The following is a 23,697-nucleotide window of genomic DNA, read 5'->3' on the forward strand; positions in this document are numbered from 1 at the left end:
CCAAGTATCAATGAGAACGGTTTGTTCACGGCATAGGTTCGGTACGTGTACCCCGAAGCAGCTACGAGTAAAATCCTGTCGAAGTGTCGGTGACCCACTCGGACGAAACGATAACGGGATCGTCATGCGTTCATTCAGAGCCGAGTAAATTGATCGACCGGTAAGGAGGATCGACTGGCTTTTTTCAAGTAGGCCTTCGAAAGACTCGACAAACGACACTATCTGCATGACTGAGATCAGAACCTGGTTGGGATTCTTCTTTTTTCTCTTATTTCTTTGAAAGTGATTGTATCATCCCATAGAACAATAACATTAATGTAATATTGTAACATAATTACAATTTTAAAAACATTTTTTATGTAAGGATTTTAATATATAGCAAAAAAGTAATTGTAGCTAGACGGTCATTAATTTATATTATTTTACATAGTTTTAAAATTTTTATGAATGTATTTGATATTTTTTTTATTATATAAATAATACAGTATGATAAAGTAGAATTCCATAAAACAAATTAAATATTTGAAAAATTCTCTACAAAGATTTTTTCTATTCTTTTATAATAACTGTGTAATTGACTAACTATTTACAGGTATCTACGATTGATGTCTACAAATCGAGTGTTCCAAGTGCGAATCAAGTGACGTAACAGTGCATTCCGTTGCACCGATTTTATAGTGAAATCGTGCCTTTTACTTCATAGACGTACGTTAGGAAACTTAGACGTGCTGTTCTTGACTTTCTTAAATTGCGGATGTTGTTTCAACGTTGATATCTCAGATTAATAGAAATATGTCAATACTGTAGAAAAACATATAGTTAAATCTAGGCACGTTCATTTAAACGGATGGTTACAGTTTAATGCAAAAATGTATTATTATACACTTGACCATGCGAATGTCAAGTGCAGATTATAGATCAAGGTTTAACGACTGTATATATTGCTATACTTTTTTATGCTCTATTCTTTGTTTTTCACACACTTCAAATTCTAATATAATTTTGCTAATAGTAATTTATTAATCTAAATAATTAAATGTACAATATTATATACTTTTGTTAATAAATAATAGTTTAATTTTTCTGCGTTTATCAGTTCAAATTCAAATATTGCGCGCGGTATTGATTCGATATATCGACTCTTTAGAATGGCTTCCCGCCTCATAGTTTCAGTTTAGTCTAGTTACATGCGTGTGTGATAGAAACTTTTGTATGAATATTACTGTTACTATTGTCTACGTAGATTGTCATTGTTGTTAGTTATTTAAAAAAAATTAAATAGTGTACTATAAACTAAAATCACAAAAAGTTTAATTAAAAGAAATCTTCCAGTTTTTTCATAAATTTAGTGTTTTCTAAAATTCTATGATGAAGGCCCTGGTTCATTGGTGCTTTGTAAAAAAATATTAAGATACTTCTATTGAACAATTATGAAGATAAACTACATATTTCTTATTGCATTGAATAATTATAAATGAAGTTCATTTAACACAGCTTAATTCATTTTTAAATATTCATATTCATATGAGAGAGTCTATATACTTGGTGTATCTTATATTTGATATCTTGAAGAAAGTAAAAAATTTTAACTTAAAAGTAGTGAGTTATTATTCTAACATAGTCTTCGTTATTCTTACAATCAATGTATACAAATATTATTTTATCATAATTATTAGATACACTTAAATTTTGTAAATAAATCTAAACTGTAAAAAATGTTTTGATGTATCTGTTGGTATAAATTCTTACTACATATTATTTTTTGTTCTTTTATACCAAGTTTATTACTTTATGTTAATATGTTTACCACAAATATTGTAAACTTAATTCGTGATTGAAAACAGTCATATTTAAATATCATATCATATGTTGATTTTCTTCCTAACTTTAAATCTGACTTCTTTTGAGCTATATAATTATCTTTATATATTTATTTCTATATCCTTCTTATACGTTTATTAATGTTTCTGTTAATATCTGAAAAGTGATAAAAATGTGTGGTTATTTTCCATTTTTTACTACAGTTTTTTATGTATGTATATATACATATAGATTCTTTAATTTCTTTGTAGTAAGCGTAAGCTTCTTAACTTTACCTTTGCTGTTTTCTTAGATATTATAAAATATGTTTTTCCTTCCACTCTATTGCTACAAATGACTACATTGAATCACTTGTATCTTCATATATGTATAACTTCCAAATCTTGTATCACATCATAATTGATGTTTAAATTTTTCTTGTTTATCTTGTATGTTATCATAAACTGCTTCTGCCTTAAACATAAAAATATATATGATTAATATTTGAAAACCAATGTGTATAGAATAAATATAAATTTCATAACATTAAAAGGAAAATTTGGCACTTCATAAAAAAAGAAGTTAGACTTTTAATATAAATTATACAGAATTTGACTGTCAGATGAAGCTCAAGAATTTTACAGAGGTTAGGTATATTTGTCTAACCTTACTTACCTTGATCTTTATTCTTGATTAAATCATTATCATTTGTTCTTTTTTAAGTTATTAATAAATTAATAACCTATTAGTAGTAACATTTTGTAAACTTATAAACTCATAAAAAATTTGCTTTTGGTCATGAATGTCATTAAACACCACTGTAAAAAGAAACATGTATCACTACTAAGGAAAGACTCTGAAGGTTTCAAGTCTAGCAACCCTTACAGAAATATAAAAATAAATACATATATATATCATCAAGTAATTCTGTGTTTAAAAGTAATGTTGAATAATTTAAAATACGAATTTAGTTATAAAAGTAATTCTTTTAAAATTGCTCAAAATAAAAATTCATTTTATGCAATTGTCATTTTTTTTTTAAAGGAGGAAAAAAAAATAATATGAAAGATATTAATAGGAACTCGTTTCATAGAATCTAATTAAGATATCAATGTTTATCAGAAGGATGATCAATTCATGATCTAATTATATTCTTGTTGGCCCTTTTCCAATGTGATGAAGTTTCAATATTTCGTCGCTCATTCTAATCAGATTTAGGAAAAGATCATGAGTTTCCGATATGAATACTTCTCTGAAAAAAGGTAGGAAATATATATTCTACTTAAATATTGATAATTCGAATAGTTGGCATCAGATAACTAATCAAGTACTTTATAATATAACTCTAAAGAAATATTTAAAACATAGTATTTATATTTGAATTATATATACAAAAACATACGTACGGAAGAAATTAACATTTTATTATGCTGATTCTTATCTTTCCTCCGATAATTTAAATTTAAAAGATTTAAAAGATACTATCATGTATTTAATATCTTTTATTTCCAGTGGTTAATTTGGAAAAATTTAATTTATAGTAATTTTGAATTGTTCTAAATTATTTATAACTTCTGTATTACTAAAATAAATAGGTGAAACTAAATTATTAATTGATTATTTTGTCCTCAGTGGACCTAACTATTACATACCTATATTTATCACAAAGCGAAATCGTAACTTCTGGCCCCTACTTGTCACGCTGTAGCTAACACTTTATTCTGAATTTAGGGAGGTATAGTAATCTTCCATCTATATCCAGAAGTCCAAAGGTCATTGTCGTCATTTCCATATTAATAACCCTAAAAAACCCTTTTTCTTTGACGTCAAAGTTGTAGATACAAATATCTACTACCGAGCACTAAATTATTTTAAATTTAGTCCTTAATTAATTTGAACATTGATAAAGATCCCTGTATATATAATAAATACCCTCCCAATTTTCACAAATTTTATCTCATCGCGCATTGAAAGCTTCAGTACAATAATATCAATATTTTGATTACAAACTTGTAATTTTGACGAAATAGCGCTATAGCTATCACATTTCGACTATTTTAAATTTGAGCATACCTCGGAGAAGAATTTCAGAAGTATATACAGCATTCGTGGCACGTATCGGAAAAGCAGTATCGATCGTTATGCAAGAATGGCGCCGATTGGGCCTCTCTTTATTTAAATTAATTTCCTCATTAGTTTCGGTATTGCCCATTGTATGTTTATGCCGCTCCATCTAAAGATAAACCTTCGTTATAAGCGTCGCATTCTCTTATCGTACGAATGCGGATGATGTACGCTTTGCATTCGCAAAGATGATCTCTCTCGTGATCAATAGATTTTAAAAATAGCCACTGGCTGATTCCAACGCTTTGTTTCGACTTTTCATCGATATCATTGTCCATAGAAACTACGGGAAATGACCATCATGTCTCAGCGGGAATCCATACGAGCGCAATTACTCCAATTGATTTTATGAGTTCCGGTAATCCGGTTGTGGAAAGAAAGAATAAAAGACAGGAGTTTGTCTTGGTTACCATAAATTATAATTGTTCAAATTATCGCTTGTTCCCTTTGTCATCTTCCTTGGTGTATACCAACATATAATAATGTTCAACTCATACAGCCTTGATTTAACGCATAGAAGGTTCGTTTTCAATATCTTCTCGCCTTTCACAAACATCTGGTTTTCTGAGCAGTTATTTACATCTGCTGCCAACTTATGTCCCGAAGAGTAACGAAACTGCATTTCATGTAAGTCTACAACATAATTCATGTTATATGAATGATATGTATAAAGTCCTGTTGAAATTAATATTATGTTTGAACACAGCAAAAGGTCGCGTTGAATGAAATTGTTATAATAAATAACTGGAGCAATTTTTGATAAGTTAAATTTATGTAATTTTTAATCGAAGTGGAAATCAATCGGTTCATCGCTCCCTCGGTGGAGTCTGCTTAATGATTCTCGCATGGACAATTAAATCGGTGTAATTGCTTTGCATAACATTCCAGCTACTTTCCGTGGGTACACTCAATTCGTGATTCGTTGAGGGTCTCCATCGACAGTGCGAGAAAGAAAAAGTTTCTCGTTAATGATCATAACACTACCTCCTCTGTCCGACATTAATTAATTCCGTTTTGCTATACTGAGAAATGAAACTGTAGTTCATCTATGTTACACCGGGAGCTAAAAAATTCTTTAAAAAATGCTTTTCTCAGAAATATATGAAACCTCGTATGAAGTTTAATAAAATAAGTAAGCAAAGCCATATTAGTTGTTACTTAATTAAAAATTTACTTATCTTTTATCGAGCAATCAGAGAGTGTGCGATGTTATAAAATAAGTTTTTAAAATGTTGTGAAATATTAGTGAGAGTTAAAAAATTGATGTTGTACACATACCGTAATACTTAATTTAGCTTAAGTTTTATGTCTAGTAGCCGGTAGTAAATTGGATAAAAAAGACATCAATTATTGGTTGTCTCGCGAGCACACAATAGTTCATTCACCTCAAGATAATTCGATGAACTTGTGGTGACCTCTATGCAACAAATGCATACGACCTGCTTTCTTTCGGAATTTTTCTTTTTCTCTGCGGCATTTTCCTACAGTTGAAGGTAACAATGATATCTATAATAAACGTATCATGTGAACTACAAGAGAAAGAAATCATTTTTATACAACTTAATATATAAATAAATATATAAATAAATATATTAAGAAAATCATTGTTAATTAACAAAAAAGAATATTTATACACTGGGAGAACAATACCATGAATCAGTTAATTTAACAAAATTAAAGTAAACATGTCAAAAAGTAATTTGCTTATAGTGTCAACAAGTCGCTATTTTCCTTGTATTCAATCCAAATCTTGACTAATCCGTGCAAAGTTCATCGCCATTCTCTTATAGGATCCATGTCCACTCTGTTTTGCATCCTTGAGAGGAATGTGTAAGTACTTAGCACACGCATCGAGCCTTTATCGTTGTCGTGCTTGAAATTATTTATCAATGCGAATGGCCAATGTGCCGCGTTGTATACGAAAAATATATGTACGATGCATTATTTATTAACTACCTGCATACCGATGGAATTCTGTTGCGTCTAATGCGTTAAGTGTCCATATTTATGTACTTGAGAATTATTTTCGATTTTGTAACAAGTTTATAGCAAAATGTATTAATCACAGTATTTATTGTGTATGAAGAGTTTATATTGTAAAACGGTATAACGAATAATATCAATATTGAAAGTCCTTATACTAATGATGTTAAAATGAATACTCCATGATTATTTTTATATTTATTATTCTTTTATGGATTTTTTTATTATATGTTGGTCAAAGTTGAAACATACATCTATTTTTTCTTTTTTCATTATGTACACCATACCTGTCTCTATATGGAGCAATTTTCTTATTATATGGCGTGTAAGTATTATTGAACTGTCTTGTACATATACTTTTACATTAGTTTTATTGAAGCTGTCCCATAGCGTAGGCAGTGTAATTTGTGCTCATTTGGTATGTGGTTTTTATTTTCTATGCATATCTGATTTTACGTATAGCTTAGATCAGTGTAGTAGCATATTTTCATCATGGACACAAATGTTTGATACTATTATATGTATTTGGTATTGTTATAATATTTTGTATATGGCAACACAGTAAAGATTACAATCTAAAGCATACTATTCTACAATATTCTCATTTATATACATATTATTTCTACAAAAATGTTGCGTTTCCTTATCTCGAATTAAAGTTTATACGAGTCTACTTCAAACTCATCCAAATCGAAATTTCGAAGAAATCGTTAAATTTCTAAACAAGAGCGTCCCTAAGTTATGGCGCCAAACAGACGCCGACTTTAAAATACGGCGCAGGCGCACTAGCAGGAGGCCTATCGATTGTAAACAAAACTCGAGGCGACCGCGTGGTTTGGATCAGTGTGGCGACGACTCTCGCGATCGAAGGAGGTAATGGAAGTGTGTTTTTCCTCTTCCACATCTTTAAGTTCGATTAGAGGAATCGCAGGTTCGCATCGTTAATTCTTTACTAATATCTTCTAAAGAAGAAACAGAGAAGAACGTATCGAGCTATCGACAAAGTCGGCGATTTCACTTAGCAATTCGGTGATCGAGGTTTAAAGGAAATTGAAAAGAAATTCCATCGACAGTCGATCGAATTGGCCTACTTCAGATATGCAGTTAGTAAGATACCAGTTAAATATGTATAGATTTGTGTAATTGTCTTCTTACCACTCAACGAATGACGAAGAATACTCTAACAAGCGAGTTTAAGAGGCGTCTTTCAAGTTCCACTCTGCTCTTTAATTTTCCTGACTGGTAAACGTCTTTGATGTTACTTTTGATCTAAAGAGCGTACAAGAGGATAACTGGCCTACACGCAGCAACAGGTTTCACACAGATTTATTTCGGTTCTGTGCGTTCGATCGATGAATCCGAGCAGTTGGACCGTTGCACTGGCTCTGGCTTGCAGCATATGTAGTCTGACTTGAATAAGGGCCCCTCGTAGGACTGCAGGTAGTCTTACAAAAGGGTCCAAATACAACGTTGTCACATTTCATAAGAAAGTTAAGGCGGTGGCCTGCGTTACTGCAACAGCGCCCGTTGAAGAGTAAGATACGATAATACAGTACCAAAAGTACATGATAACTGCAGCGATACAAATAGTGAAGATCAACAAACCGATTTAAGAAATTGTCGTAATGGAATAATGCTTTAACGGGAAAAATTTCAACCGCTTTTTTCTTCGGCATAGTTCCTATTTACATAGAGGAAAGAAAAAGATAAGCACGAGCCGAGAAAATAGACGATTACTCGAGATCAACGATTGTGGAACGGAGTGAACGATCCATATAAACAATGAGGTCTCTGAATCGTTCCATCATCGATCATATCGTCGAGACTTCCGCTTGAAGTTACCCGCCAAGCGATTCAGATACGGACATTGTCTGGTTGCGATTTTGATACGATATATTACGTGGAATATCGAGTAACGTTACTCACGGACCGTAAAAAAGAAAGAGAGTCGTAAAAAATGTCGCTCACCTCGACAGAGGTTTGGAACGAAACCTTGTCAATAATGAATTCGACACTGAACTCGACGCTGAACTCGACGCTGGACTCGACGCTGAATTCGACGCTGAATTCGACGCTGAATTCGACGCTGAATTCGACTCTAATATCCAACGTTGTTCTGAATCCATCAAAAAGACACGTGACTTTCGCCTCTCAGGTGGTACTCACCCTTGTATATATTACTGGCGTAATTGGCAATGTGTCTGCTCTAGTCATACTTTTTCATCGAGATAAGGTAATAACACTTCCATTGCATATTCTACGATTAATCAATAAACTTCTAAGATCTTTAATTTGATTAGTAATATTGAAACTTTATTATACATGTATCGATATATATTATTATACATCTATCAATATATATTATGACTTCTGTTAATAGGATAATTATTGAAGATAATTAGTATTGTAAGACTTTAATATTAGTAACGTTGGAATGATATTATATTTGTATTTATTGGTAATTGGTAATTTATATTGAATGCTAACAGCAGAGAAAGAAACTAATTGTGTCTTGTAAATTACTGTCATAAAGTATCTATTTAAACGCTTCTAAGAAATGTGATTGGTGGTAATCCCAGGAGATACTGTTATTTGTGAAGCAATAGTTATTCACAAATAATAGTATCTCTATTAACAGTGGGTGTATCCCTAAACAAATATTTCGATGCGGGTTTAAATGCTAATGAGTAATAGATATCGCGCCCTTGATTCGAAAATACGTAGCTCAGAAACATTGGTTCTCTGAATGTCTAAACAAACTGTCTTTAAACACATAGTAATATATTATTTTATTTATCAAAATTATCAGTGCGAAAAAAATATTCATAAAATAGGATCATATGACATTTTTGTCGTTTCTAGTTTACAATCCTAAAGAACTTTTTCATAGTGATATCTCGGGAACACATTTTAACGAGTTATTCAGTAGATTACTTTTGTAGCAAAGGTGTGATATATCTCATTGAACGTAATAGAGAAAGTTGATGTATGTATGCTGAATATATGAGAGAGAAGCTCTTTGTATAATACACTTTATCTCATTCAATACTACCGACCAACATAAGCAGTGACAAAATATGCTTACTTTTTAATAATAAAGTGAATAGTACATAGGCTACTTGTACATAGAGTTACAATATAAAAGGGATATATTAATAATAGATAAAATAAATAAAATTCAATAGTACAATTAATAATGTGCAAACAATATAATATAATATAATAATGCAAATAATACAATTTGCATTATTATATTTGCAAAATATAATATAATAATACAATATAATAATGCAAATAATATCAAACAGTACGAACAGTAAGATAAATTACAGAAATTCTCAAAATAATCTAAATATATTCAATAATTTGAGCTAATTGGTATATAAATTAAAATAAATTGTTTCAGAGGAGAAACCGAAAACATTTGGTGATGCTGCGTTGTTTGGCCATCAACGACCTGGTCGCATTGTTAGGGATGATGGTGCAAATGTATATCACGATCTATGTAGGCAGTGTGATGTCTACCAGGGGGTTTTGTTCCCTTCGGGTGGTATGGAGGCTCTTCGGTTTATTCAGTGGTTGCGTCGCCATCGTAATGGCAGCTGAGAGGTGGTTAGCCTTGACCAGACCCTTCGTTTATCAAAGGGTAAGTCAAGATCCTTGATAAACCTTTTTAAACAACCGACTAGCATTGACATTGGTATTGACAGGAGCTTATCGTTGAATTTTCCCTTCATCTTATATTTACTTTCATATCGTTAGATCCTATCTAACACTTGCAGGCTACTTGTAGCTGTATATCTCCAGTTACATAACTTAAATCGAGTATGCAAAACATCATTGAAAAATGATATACACGTATATCATAGAAAGTTGAATAAATTTTTGGAACTGTTCTTTTTCTCAGTTAGTCATTCGTATTCACGATAACTTGTTCTCGCATCGAACGTGATCGGGAAAGCGGCGCCAAGATTTTGGCGAAATTTTTTCGATATTCCTTCATGAGATATTTTCAAGGTTTGTGAAGTATTTTAGCAGTAAATAATAGCAATAAAAAGGTTCGGATCAATCTTCTGAATATTAATTGAAAATTATGCAAAATAAGGACGAAATCGATCAAAAATAAAAGCAAGAGTCTAATACCAGAAACACTAGATATTATTCTATTAGGATTAGTTTGAAACTATATACGTTACAGAGATAAAAGGAAGAGTGAAAACACCATAGTAACATAGTCGAAGCAGCTTCATAGGTTTTATCTATACGTGATAAAAGTTGCGTTACGTAGAGTGTAAGTAAATGTACGTATGGACCTAACCCATTTTTTCAATAGACAACATGGACAGGAATTGATGTGAATATTTACTGAAAAGGACAATGCTGTTTAATATCTTATTGCTATCATTTGTACCTTATTTGCGCACACTTGTTATTAGGGATCATACAATACCGAACTCTTTACACCTATCGCTATTAACTAAGGTAGTTTACTTAAATTAGATATTTATTAGGCTTGCAATAAGTTAGAAGCAATTGGAAATTGATATTTATTTAACTACAATTACTTCTTTATATCACTTTATTCGCTATACTCTATTTTAAAAACTAATTATATGACTGAAGCGTTAAAACCGGAAGATCATTCATTGGAAATGTTGAATCAGAGAACTTGACACACTGCAGTTCTTTCATCAAAAGTAAGCAAGAATTAATATTATCATAAAAAAATATTTGAGAAATGGTATAAAATATCTTTTTACTTGAAGGCGATGATATCATTGGCTTTTTTGCTAGGTATTGATTATTAAAATACATGCTTAAGGAAAATATTCGCATTGAAATTCTTAAGAATCTGAAGATGCATGTACGGTATCAGTGTTGACAGTACGCAAATATTAACTCTATCACTTGAATGTAGCCAACGATTCGGTCGAATCAATCTACGGCCATTTAAAACGCAGCGGAAACAATTATTTAAACTGGCTGAGGAACAAGTGTTTCTCTGATGCAGTTGGACTATCAAAATGTATATCCTGTTTCCCTTTAACATTATGTTGTGTAATTCGACAACTGACCAAAGAAGAAAGATTATTTTCGTAAAACAATTTTGTCAAATATAATAGAGAGATACAAATTACTTTCAAGTATGAATCAGATATAAATTATTTTTTTTTTTGGCTACTGTTTAAGCGGAATCGTAGTCATTTACGTAGAAAAATTATAAGAAATTTGTTGATAATACGTTTGGTCCATTTTACTTTGTTTGAAATTATTTCTCGAATGATTTTATCAAATTTTGCAATTCTTTGATATATATTTTTTGGTCAAATTAAAGAAATGTGATTAAAGGGGATCATGGTTCACAGCAGGCGGTCACATTTCCCATGATAATGATAACAAGTGATAGCTTTGGAAAGTCCTTAAGTTGTTTCCGAGAAAAAGAAAGACGTACGTGATTACCAGCAGCTAATTATTTCATGTCCCGATTAAAAAAATTTATTTTCATGTTAATACCATGGCTACATTTGGTTTGGGAATGAAACATGTGTGCTTTATCGTCGCTAAATACAATTGAACTTGTTGCGTCGCGTGTTGCGATGAGAAATTCGTGACCCATATTGTAGCCCAAATATGTCCACGCGTAACGCCTATACTGTTTTCAATCATTGCGTTGTTCATTCGATATTTCATTTCACTAGATTATTTAAATATATTCAATGTTTTCATACACTGTTCGATTTGTGATGTTACTCTTGGATCATTATTGTTAAATTTTATCGTCCTCGATTTAAGTAGTGTATTAAGAAATTTCTTTGACACTTTCCCTATTTTTTAAACAATAATTTTCATCTAAAATTTATTATCGAAGAAAATACTTTTACAAGTTTCGATATTTTATATTGAATTCTTAGTTACTGTAAGATTCTTAAAATAATACAATATAATTTCTATTTATGTTACACTATATACTGCAAATTAAGTAATGAAAGGAAAAGAATTACGAATTCATTCGAATTTCGTACCTCTTGAATTATTTAGCACGTATCTCGACTTTTAGTAGGCAGAGATTCAGGGTCAGTGAAATTAATGTAAACCACACTTCTGCACTGAATGGTCAGTCACTGGTATCTAAACTTTTTCTTAGGATACGTGTATCCATGCACGTACCAGTGGCTGTAAACTTGAAACCGTATGATACAGTATCATTTAGTAATGTTATAACTGTAAAATTAATGCTAGGATTATTTTCATAAATTATACATCTTTATCCTTTACCTACCTTATCTTTATTATAGTGTGTATTTTTCTGTGTATGTACTTATTAGAACATTTATATATTTGCACCATAATTGGAAAAAATTATGATTCAATTATCCTGTAACAATTCATTTAACTCGATACTTGATACGATAAAGGAATTATACTCTACTACATAACATATTCATAATTTACACCAAATATCACATTTTATTAAAAATATGAGATATCCCAAAATTTTTGAGCCAGAGTTTATTTATCTACATACGTGTTCAATATTTTCATCAAGCTGACATCAAAAACCACATCCCAATATAGTTACGTTATAGCTGTCAGACTACAATTGAAATAATCTTTATAAATTACAATCGTTTATCGACAATCATTAATACGTTCATCAATATGACCGTTTCTCGACAGTCATCAATATGTTCCACATTTACGAGCCATAATTAATTTTCATATTGCATCTTGTTTATTAAGCTGGAACTTTGCATTTTTCTATCAATAACGCTGCACTACAATTTTTCTCTAAAATACCAAAGACTGAAATCAACCGTCTGTATAAAAAAACATCGTCCACTTTATCATCCATACGCATCACACTTCCGTTTTAATAGAGTAACTTCAAAAATAGGCCACAATCAACTGGTCGATTCAAAACAGATTGGAAGGAAAACTAGAAAATCCAGTCCTCTTGTTAGCAGTCACTCCAGGGAACTCGTTGAACACGCTATAAATTTAGAACATGATAGATCTCACCTTTGATTGCGGTGGGTAGGTAACTTCAAGGATATAAGAGCAGAAGACGAAAAGATGATTATAATGTCGACGAACTGCGGATTGATATCCTCTGAACGCGTGTGGATTGTCATTATCTGTAACAGATTCCTCTCTATCGGCCCAAACATAGTGTTGCAATCTTAACAACACTTTGATGATGGTTTAACGCTAATTAAATTTGATAAAAAATTAGAAGTAGAAAATGAAAAATGAAAAAAGAAGAACTGTGACTCTAAGTCGAAATGAATTGGATCAATGGTTGGACAGTGTGTAAAATTATCTTTCAATTTTATGCGAAGACTATCTTCGCGATATTAGCTCACAAACGTCGTGTTCGCGACGAATATATGGAAAGAGGATATATGAATTGGCAACGAGTGATTCACGATGTGAGAACGCACTTTCGCGTGGAACCCCGGACCAATGTTTCGTTTTTCGCTTCTAATAACGAACGAAAATCACGAGCTAACGATTGAGAAATAGTCTTCACTCTATCGCGTTTCCTCGAAATATTTTGGTTACATAAGAGGGAATTCGGAGCTGCTTAAGTGCCTTATGGAACGAATTTTTGAGCCAAGCGTGGCTTGCAACGAAAAAATGAAGATCGCTAGGAGAATCGTGTTTTAGGTCGGTGGAGCTTATGACGCAGTAACTTCTTGTTGGAACGTTTCTTTAGAGATATATTGGGGGCCAATTAATGAAGATAGAGGATAAAAATACTGCTAGCTTCTTGATATTTTAAACTCGTGAAGGAAAGATTGATCTAATCTTGTAGGATGTAGAATTAGTATCTCCAATTTTATTTGAAAATCATGTAGATGTGACAAAAACGTACTTAATCATACAATTTTATAATTAGACACTCTTTGGATAATAATTTAAAATATTACTTGATTATATATATATATATATATATATATATATATATATATATATATATATATGTATTTTTCCTTTTTTTCTGGTTGGGGGGTTAGAGTCGCGTGAAAAACTGATTTTTTTCAATTCTCCAGGTTACCCTTTAAATTAAAAAATTTAAAGCAATTAAAAATTATTGATACTGTTAAGCTCATTTTGTTGTTCAATTATATGTATGTAGGTATGTAGAATGCATTAACATTATCGTCGTAACCTCATACTCGTATCATGTTCGATAACCGTAAATGATCGCACGTACAATAGCATATTATTTCACACTAAGTGCCTATGTTATAAAAGATGTGGTACATTTAATGTTCCCTAATTCGGCCCATCCTGCCCAAAGAAAATCAATGTAACTAATGGAATGGAAATCTATGATGCTTTTATCTATAATTTTTGCCAACTAGAAGAAAACAGGTTTAGCTAAAATTTATTAATTTATTAATGTTGTGATAGAATATTATTTTCGTAATTTGTCGAGAGACAAAATATTACATATCAAGCTTTTTATTTATCGTTGAACATATCTGGTATGTAACTTTATCCATGTAATATCGTTTCTTTACTCGTGGATATTTACAGTTATGGTGTGAGAAATTTTCACTTCTGCCGAAATGAAGTAGTCAATTGTAGACATATTGTAAGGATGTATGGTACACGATTGTGAAAATTAGTTTCCTGTTGTAAAATATATATAAAGAATACTTTAACTTATCTCCTTTCTGTTGGCGATATTAAGAAACGAAATATTATCTTACATTCTTTGATTTTATCCGGGAACGATATATCAAGGTAACTAAGTCTGAGAACTCATTAGTTCATTAATGCTTGTAAATTACTATGTTTTGGCTTCTTAACTCCATCGTTTATTTCTAGCTGTTTATCATCTTTCTTTAACTGTATGTTTCAAATGTTGTACTTTAATAAAATTGTACTTTAATAAGCATTATTTTAATAAGGGAGAAAAATATTTCACAAGTACATAGTTATAATCATAAATATTCACACTTTAGATCTTTCTAGTTGATCAGATCATAGTTTGAACCTAAATTCTCCAAGTATTTTGTACTGTTATTTATTTTATTATTCGGCTATTAATATTTGTGAACGTTACATCAAACAGAGAAGAAATTATTCAATCTTCATCGTCATTCATTTCTCAGACTTAACACTCGTAATACCTCGTAATACCTACCAACCTCCTGATTTTCGCTACCGTGAAACAACGTTTCCTTTGATACAAAGAGCAGTTATGCGAACTATGTATCAACTACAGCAACTTTCTGTTCATCGAATTTAAGATTTCTAGATCTCTTGAGAGCATCCAATATTATTTTCAAAATGTACGTGTTAAAATTAAAAATGATCTGGTATTTAAAAGCGAAAAGGAAGAAAGGAACATATAAATAATTATATAACATAAAGGAAAGAACTGATTTTTATCTATATATTTTACAAGAAACAAAAAATTCTGTAAAAAGCATCATATAGCCAGTGCAAAAAGTATTCGTAAAATAATTAATTTCATCAAAAATATTGTAGAATGTCGTTCATTAACAAAATTTTAGCAAAAAAAAAAAAAAAAACGCGCGTATTCTTACAAGTCTATAAAATAATTGTCATTAAAAAAGGATGGATTATCTATATTCTTCGTGAAAATATTAACAAGCATCTAAAAAATGGCAAAAATATATGCGTAATAAGTACTTGTACAGTTACAGTTTAGTAGGAAAAACTAATAAGACTTACCTAATACATATCCAGGAGAGGAAATTGCTAAGTTTAATTATTTTAATGCTTAGTGGGGTTTCCTTCTGATTTTATTATGCCTTGAAGCCGTTGTTGAAACGACAAAACATTGAAACATTGAATTTATCAAATTGATGAGTAATTTACTTGAAATATTTTTCCATTCTTCTGAAAACGTCCTTTTTCAATCATTCTTTAATGAAATATGGTGACTCCGTATTTTTCGTTTTAGGTGGTCATATATATTTTCGATAATATTTATATCCGTGGATTGTGGAGGTGTTTTTAGGCGTTCCGAAATACAAGATTCAGGCTTGCGTATTACTAACATTATATTTTGGATCGTTATTTTGTATTGCGATAAAACTCTTTTCAACCCATTTTTTTCTGCACTTTGATGGAGATTATTTTTTAAATATCTATGTACATTGGATCCTATGAAGCAATAATGACGAATATGTTTTTACACATATGTTTTTACTATTTTCTAGATATTTATTAATATTTTTAAAACAGGAATAGGTATCGCATTCCGTTCTTTTTTTCAAAAATTATATGAAGTAAGAATATGCATATATTTTTTATTTGTTAATAAACAATGTGCCATAATAATTTTGTTAAAGTTAAGTACTCTATGAATATTTTTTTACAGTGATCATATACAAAGAAGTAAAGAGTTGTTCATTTTAAACATTCTGGTAGTTCTGATATTGTAATAACACGTTGCGTTGTAAAACAGCGAATTATTTCTCGAAAGGGAATAGCATTAGAAGTAGGAGGTACAATACAAACGACACGATGTCTCAGCAATTATTACAGTTTCCCTTAGCCTCTTTATTTCCTCTACGTACTGAACGCCTCTTGTGAATGAGCTTTCGCTTTTTCCTCTGGGAAGCACTTAGCCACCTCCGCAAAAGTACAACAAAAAGTTGTCGGTGAAGGTTTCATTTCTTCTTCCATTTCTCCAAGAACACGTTTGCCACGACGTTTGAGCGATGATATTCGTATATTTGTTTTAGACATAAATATACAAGAATATGATAAGAAGAATATTTTATTCATTATCTCGTTTTTATGTTCAATAAAGATGTTTTAATTAAATAATATGATCATGTACTGTCTAGAGCGATTTATTACATACGGCAACGTGTTTTATGGACTGAATTCATTTTTAATAAAAGTTTTTTTACGAGCTGAAGATAAATTCGATGAAAGCTAGAAAAATGTCAGATTACTAATCATTAATTCTTATGACATTCGTAATATCATTGTTCACAAAATTTTTTATTGTATGATCAAATTTATGTATGAAATAGACTGTAAATTATTTAAATCCATAATAATAAGTAATCTCTACGTTTCTTTCCTTTTATTTCCACCTTTGCGAATAAGATAGTGTAGAAATTGGACAACCCGATTCAATCAGACAAAATTCAATCAAGTAAACTTACGCAATGAAAAAGGCAACTCTCGAGACCCTAATCTAATTTCAATAAAAATATAGTACTCTATATAAAATTTGAAGCAAACCATACCTCACGCTATCTCATCGATGTACTGTTCTAAATGTTCTACAATTGTATTAGTGATTCCTGTATATTCTGTATATTCAGAATATTACATTTTTTGTGCCAGATAAAATATTATTTGTGTACTGTTTCAAGATTTACTGTTTGCTTTTTTATTTTTATAATGCAAACATCTATATTATCATGTCAAAACAATTCTATTCCCTTACAGTAATTCAAAAACTTTTGGGAACATAAGTCTCAAAAACATAACGTTCCGCAAATAACAACTAGCACGATAATTTGCTTCAACCTTTAAGCGCAATATCTGGAAAACACAGAATTTCATTCTGCAAACAGCGAGTCCTACTTTGTTTAAATTTCAAGAGTCCATCTTGGAGAATTGTCTACTTGATGACGAAGCAACTTTCCACCCCATGTAAACAATGATATCATAGTGATTCCCTTTTCGCATTTTTCCTGTACCCAAGACATCTAAAATAAGATCTAAGATCGTCAACAACCCTAGTGGTATAGTGACGCAGATCAAGAGTTCACCTATTTTAAGCCGAATGTTGTCTAAAAGAAAAACAACATCTACATTATATCTGGTTCCCGTTCATAAGATTCCTCGTGTTGTCTGGGACCGTTGAAGCTCATTTACAAAATAGCGATGGCTCTTTCCCTTTCGACGCTATTCTATTTACCAATTGCTCCTTGTTACAATCGGTCCATTAAAATCGAATCGATATTCTTCGTTTGTTTTCTGCCACGCGTCATTCATCGAAGTTCATTGACTTTGCCTCATTGAGCAATGATCGATTCGATCATACGTGTCGAAGAAGGACATGTGGTTGTGAATGTAAGCAAAAAGAAACTGATACTAAACTCTGTTTTCACATTGTGCACTTGTTTCTTTATTGAAAAGTTGGTATAGCAACTAATAAGATAAGAGATGGAAATACTATTTTTTACTCAGAACTCTGGAGTCAGTCAACAGTACTTTGAATATAGCGAATTCATAATATAACATAGGATAAAGTACTGCTAGAATTAATTTTGGAAAATTCAATTTTTTGGGATTGTAAAATTTTTGTACGAATAATAATATATAATAATGAATAATACATAATCGATAATGAATAATAAAATAATCGTCATAATATTTAGTCATAATATATAGGTAGTAATTATTTGTTAATTTTTTTTCCTTTCTTCGATTACCACACTATCGACGGAACATATAATATTTCCTGCTTCTTGTACTACTAAATCTGTGACACGTATGTGTTTCCTAGCAGGTGACATACCCAGCAATTGTACGTTGCATGCTAGTGCTCTGGTTAATCGCCCTGGCGTTGACAAGCATGCCAGTTATGGGTTTTGGCGTGTATTACAAAGGCGAACGATGTATTCGATACAGAGAAGCTACCGATCCAGCTGATATCGCCTACGCGTATGTTTGGTTCGTTTTCGGTAAGTACAAGGTATCGTCGAGATTAATAAATCCTTAAGTATATTTCGATTACAATATAATAATTTAATGTGGTGAAATCTTGATAATCCGAATCGTTTTTATTGGACCTTCATTCATGTAATGAAAGGAAACTAAAATGGAACGATTGACGTGTATCTAAAGCGACTTGTGTATTTGTTTATTCCTTTCTTGTTATTTTATATAAATTAGTACAAAGTAACAGTGTTACCATAACTCTAAACAACAAAACGATATATTTTGATAATTCCTATTTTAAATTCGGTCGATATTGTTAAGCGATCACTGCAGTTTGTGATCTTTGTCACATTGATTCAGCCTCGATTAAAAATTAAATAAAATGTGCTGTAACGCGAATATGATTAACAAAAATGATTTTACAAAAACTGCCATTCACAATTCCTTGAAACTTTTGCACGGTTGTTTGTTCTATAATTGTATTATGCGAAAAGGAAATAATTTCCATATCAAATGTATATTTGCATATTGTGAAGATCTTAATTGCTCTTTTTAAACGGCAGGTACGGGTCTCTGCCTATCGATAGTTTGGTGCAATTTGGCGGTTTCTAGAGCGCTTAGCAGGCTAAATCACAAAACTGGGCTGCTTCGACGAGTGACGAGATCTTCTTCAAGAGCGAAACCACTTTTGTCAGCGTCAGGACCAACACCAGAAATCGTCACTACCGCCGAGGAGAGGGCATTCGCAAGATTGATGGCTGTACTATCAATATCGTTTGTTGTCTGTTGGATGCCACAAATGGTAAGCAATCGATCGTGGAAGTAATTGATTAAATTAATTCGTTCACGCCGGAACACCCTCGACAATTAAATGACGCTTGCGGTTCTTTTTGGCAAACTAATTAAAATTCGGAGAATGCGTAACTTCCAGTCCTTCCGCTTTCGAACATCTTTGGATAAAGACGTGTCTTTAGATACTTAATTACATTAGGTAGCATCTAAATTTGTCTATCAGGAAAATATCTTTAATTACATTCTTTGTCCTATCTTGCTACAATTTATTTCCTAACAAAGGATTTAAATTGTTGGATAAATTGAAACTGATTGCAAGGAAGATTAAAGGAATAATGTTTTATTATTTTATATTTTGCATCGTTAATCTTCTTATTGATTTTAAAGTTTGTTAAATTGCATACTTTTCTTGTAAATTGTAAATTTTTGTGTAATATTAAAAAATGTAGAAATATCAAGGAACCAGCAAGTGACAATATCGATTCACTTGTGTTATCATGAATTATAATTTTATGTTCCCTCTAATACAACGCTGACAATTAAATTGTAATTAATTCATATCTATTTGTATTGTATTTGCTCATCTTGTTGTTATCTTAATTCGCCATAATGATACGTTTTGTCAACGGATTACGAGAAGGAAGTCTCTATGAAAGAAGAGCTTCCGGTTACTCTCTTTTATGGAAGTAATGTTGTTTACGTGACGGGGTTTTCGAAGATCCTTTCGACGATAGTATTTGCTCCAACACCGACAAAACATCGATAAAATTTGCCATCGTATCTGCCGTGACGAGACTTCCAAAGTGAAACAACATTTTTCATTCTACACCATGTACCTTTCGTAAAGTATCCATCTAACAATTGATAATGACGTATTAGACGATATTTGATTCAATTCCGATATTAATATAGTTGATATAACATTAATCGATGTTTAATTATGTTGACGTAGTTGAATAAACTGAAAAAAGCTAGTTCAATTAAAAAGTATGTACTACACATATTTTTCATTGTCTTCTTTTTACAACGAAAATATTCCTTTAACTGCCAATAACAATGGCTTGTGGTAAACGGTAAAGTAAACTCGGTTGAATGCTCATCTCGCATAGCATCAATAACAGTTAAAGAGTTTATATAATTATATAGTTTGTCTTATCTTTGATCTTGAAATAATGAATGAAACCTGTCAAATCCAGTACGTTAAAGGAGGCATTGGACAGTGAAGTTACGGATTTTTATTCAAAGATCTACAATATTTCAATATATGCGTATTATGGCGTCGAAAAGCGGACATAGATGAACATAAGTTCATTGATTCATAAATCCGGACAGGAAATTTCGTGTTATTCCAGAGGAATCATTGCCATTGCCCGAAGCTTTCGCATTCCTGAATTTTTAATCCAATGTAATCAGAATGTATCCTGCCGGCAAGAATACAATCGTCTCGAACAATGCACTCAGTGTGGTACGGTGATTGCATACTCACGAGCATTCCGCATTTCCATCTCCTTATCCGCTCAGCATCTTATTCAACGAACGTTGTTTTCCTCACAAAACGTGTAACGTTCCCTGAAGTCCAGTCAACCACTCGAATCTCACGTTTAAAGCTTGCACTTGAACTTCCCACAAAATTATTCATTTTCTCGTTTTTGAAGCTGTTTCCAAGGATGATGGAAATAATGTAACGATTTGCTCGGGCAAAATTGCAAACGTGACGCATTTCCGCTGCCTGCGACGAAGGTTAAACACGAGGATTTAGTTTGGAATATCGTCACGTACGATCGATCGCGACGCTCGCAAACGATCGATCTTTGTAACACGTTAATGTTCGCTTTGTAAACGAAACCGGATGTTGGAGAGATTTTTGACGAGGAAAATTTTCCACAACGTCTGTCGTCAATAACCATGTATTTCTGTCATTGACCCTAGAGGCGTGCGTTCATATTGATTCTATGGTGACCGTGATACTTTTCATTCTACGCCGTTTTCAGCCAACGTACCTCAATATATAACTATACTTTCCTAATAGTGGTCATTGTGTTTCATAATTTTGAAACTTTGTGAAGTCGTCGTTCTGAGTTAGAGTTGATTTGAGCTGAATTAAAAATCGTAGAGTTTCTATAAACCACATATCTCGATCTTTCTGCGCAGTTGAAGTACTGTTAGTAATATTGTATGAAATAAAAGTTAGCAGTATTAATAAATTCTCTTGTATTGAAACAAGTAACTCTTACAAATTGTAAATTAATTGTCCGTCGTACTTGATATATTTTGAGGTTGTACGCAACAATATTTATACGCGTTTATTAAAATTGTAGATTAATTACTTTTTCTTTTATATTAATCTCAATTATTAAGTTTCATAGATTGTTTTTACTTTACTATGACATTACTGTTTTGTTTCGACAGATTTCCATCCCATTGGCACAGTTCGCAATGCAATTACCTCAGAAGGCACTATTCGCGCGAAAACTGATTCGTATGTTTCACCTGGCGGCCGATGTCCTTCTTTGTATTCACTTCACCCTGGATCCGTACATCTACGTACTATTGAGAATGCCACGGCCACGATTCCGCCTTCTAAAACCCCTTTGCAAGATCTGTTGGCCAGTAAGAAGCCGGTCGAGTTCGTTCAATGGTGAGTCTCATCAATTCGAAACGGAAATTACGTGTTTAGAGGAGGTGGGAACAATTAGTCACGCAAGTGGGACCCGATAGTATAGAAATTTGATATATATTGCGGAATATCTACTTCGTATATTTGATATGAAGGTCACAGGTGAAAAACATGATAAGTCACATTTTCCCTCTTTTTTAAAAAACGAAAAACGAGAAATTTTTCAAAAATTCAATACGTTATTTACTCCACATCAAAATTATTTCTCCATTTGAGCTTGGGATTAAATATATGTTTTTGTCACCTTCTTGAACTCGTAACAAATATTAATACCATTAATTATGCAGTTTATTATTAATTAAGTCAAATTAACAAAACAACTAAATTAATATTATTCTTTTTTTTATCAGATTATTCTCTTCTTTAACTATGTTATATATTGTATACAACTTTTCAATCACCAACTGACATAGAATTTAGAACGTTAACAAAAATTGACTTGTCATGTTTTTTTTGTGTGGATTTCAATATTCAATATTGTACATTAACATTTAATAATAATATAATATTTAATAACATTAATAATAGTAAAAATAATACTTAATAATACTCTGTTAATAAGAAGTACTATCTTAAGACATTTTTTATGATTAAATAAACGTAAGATATCTCTCGTCGCAATTGCGTGACTTATTTTACACTGTATAATTGAACCTTTCCAATTAACCACTGTTTTACTTTGAATCGTTCGAACGACTAAAGAACAAAGGGTAATTGGTCTATGTACTTTTGGTTTTCAACGTGTCATTTAACATGAATATCGTGAGTTTGTCTATCGGAAAATGGTCTACCTAAAGGTCTACCTAACCATTATACGATTTCTTCATGGTACGCATAACGAGAAGTTAGAAGGCCGATAAAGAAGACCCTCAGGGGACGATGATCTTTTGGTTGCCTCGCAACAAATAGGGGACTTTCACACGAGCTGTAAATTGATATTGAATCGATTCTTAGTGACGATTTGGACAAGCAAATTAGTACTTACCGAAACATGTTTGAGTCTCCACTTAACACGTCCTTATCATTTCCTAATCAATGTACTTTGTTATAACTTATACTATAATCTCCTAATCAATATAATCGGTTGATCTTCTAATCAATGTACTCTATTATAATAATATATTCTATCATCTCCTCGTTTAATCTGGCCTAGCGTTCATAGTTCACTGTAATTATTGCACGCCGCTTGTCAAAAGAAATTTTCAATCAAACACAGTAGCTATTTTATTTTGGAGGTACAAAGTATAAACCTAATAAAAATATGGTAAAATCGTTAAATCACGTGGGATAGGGGGATTTTAGCGTTTACGTTTTTGAAGTATGCATTATCGCTTAAAATTTACAAGTTTGGGATCGTTGCATAGTGCACACACAAAAAGAAAAAGAATAAAAAATAAAAAATAAATTAATTCACTATTTGTTATTCTTGGTAGATTTATAGGAAGTACCTTCTATTATCTTTTATCTCTGTAGTATATCTTTGTGACATCTCATTGCATTTAATTCATACACATTACACGACTCGTCGAAATATTTGAAAAATAGATATAATCTAATAATCATAGCCTTCTTTTTCATAATCTTTCCACTGTAGTTCTATATATATATATACAGGGGGTTTTGATTTTACGTAAAAAATAAAAGAACAT

At 31.6% G+C, this 23,697-nt stretch overlaps 1 protein-coding gene and 2 long non-coding RNA genes across 7 annotated transcripts in view; 1 reads left to right on the plus strand and 2 right to left on the minus strand.

Moving 5' to 3' along the window:
- On the minus strand, positions 1-2,504 carry LOC139988432 (uncharacterized). Its single transcript, XR_011800121.1, has 3 exons — positions 2,476-2,504; positions 2,097-2,274; positions 1-1,977 (listed from the first exon to the last, which is right to left on the minus strand). It is a non-coding gene; the product is annotated as an uncharacterized lncRNA (long non-coding RNA).
- On the minus strand, positions 2,504-13,350 carry LOC139988433 (uncharacterized). Its single transcript, XR_011800122.1, has 3 exons — positions 11,931-13,350; positions 3,453-5,453; positions 2,504-2,618 (listed from the first exon to the last, which is right to left on the minus strand). It is a non-coding gene; the product is annotated as an uncharacterized lncRNA (long non-coding RNA).
- Positions 6,732-23,697, plus strand: part of LOC139988429 (prostaglandin E2 receptor EP3 subtype) — a 26,236-nt gene continuing 9,270 nt past the window's right edge. For 3 of the 5 annotated variants that reach the window (XR_011800118.1, XM_072005865.1, XM_072005864.1), the window contains exons 1-5: positions 6,733-8,140; positions 9,314-9,553; positions 18,425-18,602; positions 19,143-19,381; positions 21,781-22,009. Coding sequence is in view for 4 of the 5 variants with exons in the window: in XM_072005865.1 (XP_071861966.1) it covers positions 7,865-8,140; positions 9,314-9,553; positions 18,425-18,602; positions 19,143-19,381; positions 21,781-22,009 (1,162 nt within the window). In the remaining variant the exon portion in view is untranslated. Of the gene's footprint in view, positions 8,141-9,313; positions 9,554-18,424; positions 18,603-19,142; positions 19,382-21,780; positions 22,010-23,697 lie in introns of all 5 variants that reach the window. The other 2 variants (XM_072005861.1, XM_072005862.1) reach the window with 2 other exon arrangements.

The sequence above is a fragment of the Bombus fervidus genome, chromosome 6 (genome assembly GCF_041682495.2).
Source record: "Bombus fervidus isolate BK054 chromosome 6, iyBomFerv1, whole genome shotgun sequence".
Lineage (NCBI taxonomy): Eukaryota > Metazoa > Arthropoda > Insecta > Hymenoptera > Apidae > Bombus > Bombus fervidus.